This window comes from Laccaria bicolor, genomic scaffold, assembly GCF_000143565.1.
Source record: "Laccaria bicolor S238N-H82 LACBIscaffold_5 genomic scaffold, whole genome shotgun sequence".
Classification (NCBI taxonomy): domain Eukaryota; kingdom Fungi; phylum Basidiomycota; class Agaricomycetes; order Agaricales; family Hydnangiaceae; genus Laccaria; species Laccaria bicolor.
Window position 1 is genome coordinate 1,897,553 of NW_001889876.1, and position 7,478 is coordinate 1,905,030.

The 7,478-nt window shown below is 44.0% G+C and overlaps 1 protein-coding gene across 1 annotated transcript; it reads right to left on the bottom strand.

The window, feature by feature from the left end:
* Positions 1–160: 160 nt before the first annotated feature.
* On the bottom strand, positions 161–4,897 carry LACBIDRAFT_324415 (uncharacterized protein; the record flags this gene model as incomplete). The annotated part of the gene is made up of 16 exons (XM_001877902.1): positions 161–240; positions 366–498; positions 527–766; positions 821–844; positions 1,013–1,224; positions 1,434–1,483; positions 1,538–1,749; positions 1,836–1,874; positions 2,446–2,615; positions 2,638–2,694; positions 2,791–3,483; positions 3,564–3,652; positions 3,932–3,973; positions 4,107–4,120; positions 4,424–4,720; positions 4,763–4,897. 16 exons carry the CDS (start codon positions 4,895–4,897, stop codon positions 161–163), a joined length of 2,487 nt encoding a protein of 828 aa, XP_001877937.1.
* Positions 4,898–7,478: the final 2,581 nt, after the last annotated feature.

Consider the following 7,478-nt stretch of genomic DNA (forward strand, 5'->3'; position numbering starts at 1 on the left):
AATCATGAAGATGAACTGATCATCTTGGTTGATGTAAATGAGGTCCATAAGTTCGCCCACCCAACTGTCTCCACTAGGGAACTCTTCTTGTTTGCTGCTTGGTTAGAGGCATAATAATGGCGCTGGTTTACAATAGCATAATCAAAAAATGATGCTTTGTTTAGTAGTGGTATTGATGGTGCTGGGGCTGGAGTGAGGTATGACCACAGATGAAGGTTGGGAAACCACATTGAAAGGTACCTGAGAACAAGTGAGTAAAGATTGGGATCCAAAAATTTCTGTTCAAATCGAGGACTGAGTGAGTACGTGATTCCCTCTAAAAAGGTCTTGTTAGCTATGACCAATGGCATCTCATACTAATGTACCATCAAGACAAGTCCGATCAAGGTCATGTGTGAGTGCCTGCAAGGTACTGCGATCATCTGTGGTTGCAGTAAACATGACATCAACAGCATCACAAAAAATCTCAGGCTGGCCAGGTCGGGCAGAGCAGGCTACCTATGATGAATCTTATCAGAATGCAAACATGCAAGAAGGGATCAGAAGAAACCATTCGAGAAGTGTGGACCATTCTATGAAATTCTTGAAAGAATGTAACTTCAAGTTCACCCCCACTGTGGTTATTTGTTTTGTAGCTCTTGAGAATCTTGTTGAGCTGCTCGAAGAGGAAGGTCCAAAACCCATGCATGGGACCAAAATCACGGACACATTCCGCAGTGTGCATGGCGTAATGGTGGTTGGGCCACATTACATCAGGGCCATAAAGCTACAATGAAGAGAGGTGAGTAGAGTATAAGTGATCAAAAAATTGAACACTCACAGTGATTAGTTCCTGGCAGTAATCCTGTAGTAGGCTATCAGCCTCTTGTATTTGTTCTTCTGTTATCGCTCAGCCCATGAGAAGACAGAGTGCGAGGCATAGTTTCAGAAAGTTCGATGGATCATCAGGATGCAAACATGAAGGCAAATCTTCATCATCATCGTCTGACTCGACGTTGACACTGTCACCTACTGTTTGATGTTTCCGTTTGTTTGGTTTATCAACAGGTGGTCGGGATGGCATGTCAACAGGCTCTAGAGAGGCAGTTGCGTGTTGTATGGGCGATGAGACAGGTATGGTCACATTGGGCCTTGGGTTTCGTTCATGTTGCACCACTTCCTGGTGATGCTTCTTTTTCTCAGTGTTCGCCTTCTTTTTCGCAGCAGCCTTTTGCTTCTTCAGCTCTACTGTGTGGTTCTTCTTGTTGATTCAAGCCTTATTTGATGCTGCCTGTTGTTGCTGAGCAGTGTCAGGCTCTTGCATGTAATCGTGCCATATCTGAGGAATCTGGAACCAGTCAAGGTAAGACCTTGAGAAGTGCAGTCAATTACTCATGGCAATTGGGGCAACAATGGTAGCCATGAGCAGCCATGGTCAGCAGTCAAAGATCCACCAGCGGGAACACCCATAAGCGACGGCAAACAACCGAGATGTGCCGGCATGCTAAACTGAACTCATGCTGAGCCCCACATGCAACAACATATGGAAAAAACACACACTTCACTAAGGATATGGTGCAGCGCATGCAGCTCTTTCATCTTCCAGAGAATTTTGGCTTGTACCCAGATGTGATAGAAGTGAGTCTTGACGAGGCCTGTAGGAAATTTTAGCCTGACTGAAGGAACACGCAATGCATGAGTATCTATACCGAGAAGCAGGTTATGCATTGGATCAATAATGATCATGTGCACAGTGTCAAAATAAGGTAACTGCACAAACTTGCACCAACAAGCTGCCCAAACTTTTACAAATTCTTCGCAAGCAGTTTCCGTCTCTAGACCTGCATATTTCTCACCAGCCGCTCGATGCTCTTCATTGGTTCATGCTTGGAAACCTGTTTAACAATGTTATGATAAGCAAATTGTGTGTTCAAAGGTCTTGAGGACATACCATTTTTTACAAAAGCCTCAGGGGTTGATTTATCCTTCTGTTGTATCCAACAGTGTGTACAAAAAAATGTATGTGAGTGCACTCCAAAGCCTCCCAGCTTGTGCACTGCAGGTTTGTTACAGCAAATACAAATCAAAATAAGTTGAATTAATCGACCTTCAGGTGATGATGGCGTAACAATGTGGACACCATCTGTCCATAAGCGCAATAGCTCATTTATGATAATGTGTAAAAATTGCTGGCATTGATCTGGTGTCTGCTCCTTTGGCCCTGGCATAATGCTGCCTAAGAGCAAATTAGATGTGCGGTATCTAGTTGGTACTCAAATCAGTGTAGCTCATAGGGTGGGAAATCACATACTTCAAGTGAGGTTTTAGATTGGCAATGCTAAAGGAAAGGGGCCCTGATGTGTGACTAGGCGAGATTTGGCTATGTAGATAAGAGAACCTGTGAGATTGTTAGTAGGACAAATGAATGGTGAAGTAACTGACATATCAATCCACCCCAAGGCTCACTCTGATGTGAAGTTCACCATTTGGGCCCTTCTCATCACCTGGTTGATTTCGAAAGAAAGGACTTCCATCAGGTGCTGGTAAGCTTTTAGTTACTTCACCATCAAAGATGTCTCCCATCTTTCCTGGGGTACGAGGAAGTGCACCCCATGCATCTAGCTCTTCCTCCAGACCTGCAACAGAGAGAAGACTAACTAGTTGTGATTCTAAACTCTTGTACGGAAAGCGAAGAAGGGGAACACAGGGTCGTGTCTGAGTTCGAGTGTTTGGCAAAGCTGGTTTGAACAAAAATGCATTGCACGCGTGGCAATTTGAGGAGGTATTTGCATCAATGCTAATGGGATGAACCTTGAGGCACTCTGGGCATAAAGGAACTTGGAAGGATGTCAAAGACAGGCTCGACATCCAACTTTGACATGATGTGATTGAGAGTGGTGATCAGAGGTGGGTTGATGGTGTGGCCAAAGGCCCTGATGATAAGACCGACAACGTGAATAATCACTGTGCAGGCATGGACTGGGACATGAAACTGGAGGTGGAGCCATGTCACAAGCATGTAAAGCAGATAAACATCACCTTCTGGGTGAACATCAGATGGTTTCTGGCATAGCTGATCATGAGCGTCCTCCTGCACACAGAAGAACAGATCTGGGTTGTTCTCTGCAGCTTTCACCGCAGGAACATGAGTGGCAATCGGGATTGAAGGGAAGAGTTCGGCAGCTGGGAGGGACACTTGGGGATTATATGGGGAGTTGGTGCCAGGGTTGGTGTCAGCCTCAGGTTCTTCTCCTTCCTCCCAATTGTCATCAATGAAAGGCTCATACAGATGGTCTGGTTCCTCTGCTAATGCCTCGGAAATCAAAATGGCAGCGTGCTCCTCGACTGCATGGATTGCAGCACTCCTCCGAGCACTCAACAGAGTGCCAGGGGGTTGAGCTGTCAATTGTGGACTTAGACAATTGTGAGTGGGTGTGGCTGGCAGATCCAAAAGTATTTGAGGAGGTGTCAACACCCCATGAGTGTTTCCCATAGAGCTGTCGGCTATGGGAGGTTGTGGCGCAGCTGATGAGGTGCCTGACATAAGAGCACCCAACATCACTGACATCACAATCTTATCTCACACCAAATGGGCATGCCGTTCTTCTTGCAAGACATGCTTAATGCCACCACATTGAGTGCATTCACAAGGGACAGGACACTGTTTGGGAGCCTACAAATTTTCATCACTAAGCTTTGCAGAAAATCAAAAATGAAGAGACTTGCCAGTGGGAACCAGACGTTTATGATCAAAAGGGCTTGAAGTATTTAGATGGCAACAGCAATCTTCCACCACTGTTGCACTGTAGAACTTGAGCAACCTAGTTGTTGGGAGGACAAGACAGGAGTGGACAAGCAGTCGGTTATGACAGAATAAACAGTAGATGATGAGGATAGCTTTTATGCAAGCGGTCCTACCCTCCGAATCCTAGTACTCACTGGTGTTGCTCACAGCCAGATAAGTAATGGTAAACGGCCGGGTGCCTCAGGCAGACTGGAGAGGGTGGTGGAGAGCATGAATAAATATTCGTTTGTAATGAGTATGATGCTTATGCATTGAGCTCATCACACATGGTCACACAGTAAACAAAGTCCCCCAAAAGCTGTATGAAATAGGCTCAACCCACTTGTGAGATATTGACTGAGAAAGCACAGGGCAATTTGTATAGTAATTGAGTAGATGGTACATATTAATCTACATTTGGCGAAGACGAGGAGCACTAGTCTGGCTGGGTGACTGATTCAACAGCAATCAACGTTCTTGAGACTGCTCATAGGTGAATGCTGATGCCTGTGTCTTGTGTGAACATAAATTGCGCAGGGAAGTGGACCAGCTTGAAGTAAGTGAGGGTGACCTCCAGAGATGAGTATAGGATGGTCGCTGGTGCCAGAAACAAAAAGATTAATAACAGGCGACACCACGCAAACTACGACCATGACTCACCGACACAGCAAAGCACCAAGCAAGAATCCATTGTGACGACCTTTCATTCTCAGGTTGAGCTGCCAATATCATGAAAACTTCGACAATGTGTGTCCGTGGCTGCCTAAATGAACAAGGGTTGCTGATGAGGGTTACCCAATCTGGTGCATTGAGTTCGTCGCTGGTGCCTGTGTAGGAAGCAAGAATAATGGTTGGGCTTGTCCAGTGATAGGCTAGAAAACCTGAGGATGGACGCAGCTGCACAGTGAGGTACAGTGTGAATGTGCACAGGTCTTGAAATGGCTCTTCGATTTCACCCTATCAAATATGAAGTTAAACAGTCCTGCACCAGAAAATTACCCGCAAGTGGCCTGCCTGCACAGAACCCATCACCTGCAAGTGGCCTGCCTGCACAGAACCCATCACCCGCAAGTGGCTCAGATGCAAAGTCGAGCGAAGAGGCGATCCAGTTGTCCAGCGGGGATGGCAGGCCATAAGTGACTCGCCGATATTCAGCCTTCTGGGCAGGTGTGAGGCTGGTTCATTGATGAGGCTTTGCTGGCTCACGAACCTGCGATAATAGCAAGTTACGGCGACACTGGCAAATGCAAGTCAGTCTAACTGTCATGACTGTTATACGAAACTTATGTTGGACATTTGAGTTGAGGGTTGTTGAAACTAGTATATATGCTAGTGTCCTTCACACATGGAGAGGATGTCAAAAACTTATTTAAATATCCATATACCAGACAGTGGCTGGTTGGGGATGAAATCTGGCATAGACCTGGAGAGAAAAGGTAGGTTATGTGATGTGTCAATGTTGTGAGAGCAATGTTTTGTGACCTGTCAGACAGATGGATCTGAGGGAAATATGTCATAGACATCACAGTGAAAGCTAAGAAACATGCACAAGAAGTGGATGGGAAATTCTGAACACGATGACATTTCCTGAGAGCAAGATTTTTGGGTGTTGTCAACATTTCCGTTCTTTGTATGGGTGGGTAAATACAAAGAGACATGAGAAAGTAGATATTTCACACATAAACTGGAAACAGATTAAAGGTCCGAAATGCAGTGAATATGGCATGGGTTTGGCTTGATCAAAACCCGTGACACATCAAAATTCAAGCTGTGGACTTCAAACTAGTGTTGCCGCAGCTCGGCTAGCTGAGAGCCAGCTGATGTAAGCCAGCTAAATTTCCTTAAGTGGCTCAGCTCGGCTTTTAGCTGACTCAAAGCCGGCTCAAGCGGGCACATAATTCTCAAAGTGATGTGACTATAAATCTGGGTAAATTTGATGCTGTCTACCTGATAGATACACAATGTAATGTATATTTCTAGCATAGAACTATAATAGAAACCAAATAGAAACTCTAGGGTTTTGAAAATAAATAGAAATTCATAAAAAATAGGGGACAATGTGAGATAGCATAGAAATAGGAGCACATATGGATGTCATCTCTTCAGCTCCTTCAAATGCGACTAGAATACAATGTAAACAAGCCTTCAATGATGAAAAACGGTGGAAAGCTGACCAAGATACAGCTTAACTCTCCCCAAAACAGAATACTGAGTGGTTATGCTTGTAGAGCCTCCAGAAAATGGTCATTTTGTGCTATTTTGGTCATTTTTGGCCTGTTCTAGACAAAACAAGCCATTTTCCAAAGCCTCTACAGACCTAACCACTCAGTATTTTTGATTGATTCTTTGATAGGCTCATTCAGGTTGACCAGAGGTATGTTCTGGCTACCTCCCCAGTTAGTGCATATTTTTTTTTTCAGATGCCAAAAATGGCCTCCAGAATAAAAACCTTCTCAAGGCTCCAGCTTTCACTGAAATTAGTCTATACCAAGAGAAGTGTAATACAGCTACATAATGTAAAAGAATACACAAATACATTTGAAGTACAATAGATTTAGAAAGAACCAGAAAAAGGAACCAACCTTCATTCTTTTTGCACTCAACTGTACATTAGAATAACTGAAAGTGGTTATGGTGAGTTTTACAAGTGTTCAGATTACCTTCAACATTATCGTCAGGATCCTGGAGTTCAGTTAAAGTCTCAGCACTTGACAACAGAAATACATTCACATACACCAATGGAGGAGGTTTCTATACAGCCACCAGAATGATGAAATGCACCCCCCCCCTTACTCACTCACTAAAACACTTTTGGACCTCAATTTTTTGAATTCAGCAAGGTCTAATTCTTCAGAAATGGACCCTCAGTATTTTGTCCACATCCTGCCGCCCCCTTGAGACCAGGTCACCATTTTTTTCCAGCCTTTGGTGGGACTCCCAGCCATGTTTGGGATCCATGTTCCACTGAGGACATCTGGGATTTGGAAATCCCAGCAGTCTGGCAGATTGGTGGATCCAGCACACAAACTTGTATTATCACCAGGCAGCCTCCCCTTATTATGCAGAAGGTTATTCATCATAGTTCATATATAATTAAGGATTTTCTCCTCATCTTCATTGTGGTTGCCCACCATGAGAACAATCTTCTTTGAGCTGGTGGCATGACCTTGCAGTGGTGTTGATATTGGGTGGTCTTCTCCTCCATCAGCTATATAGGTACAACTATTGGGTACATAGCAAAAGCTCATTTGCATTTTTGACAAGAAATTCATTTTCTATAAATAATAAAATCAGTGAGTTTGTTGGTAGTAAAAGCTCATTTACAAGATCCATTCTATAAATAACAAAATTGGTGAGTTGGTCACTGACATACACCCCACTCCACCCTCAGAAATATCCCCTTGTCAACATTGCAGCCATCCATCAATGTCAAGTCAATGTTACTATGGTTGTCCATTAGTACCAGAGTTTTTAAATGTGTTTCATAGCCTTAAACTTAAAGCTTATGCATATTCCACATCAAATTTGTGTTTATCAAAATTTCATCCCCCCATTGTCATTGTCATGGTCATGGTTGTTCACACATTCACAATTGTGTACTTCTTGCTAGGGAAGCACAGAGGCACTCAGCAGTGCATCATCATTGATACTGAAATTATCTGCATTGCTGACAAACCCATCCACCAGACAGCGGATGTGTGGAAATTCCAAATCT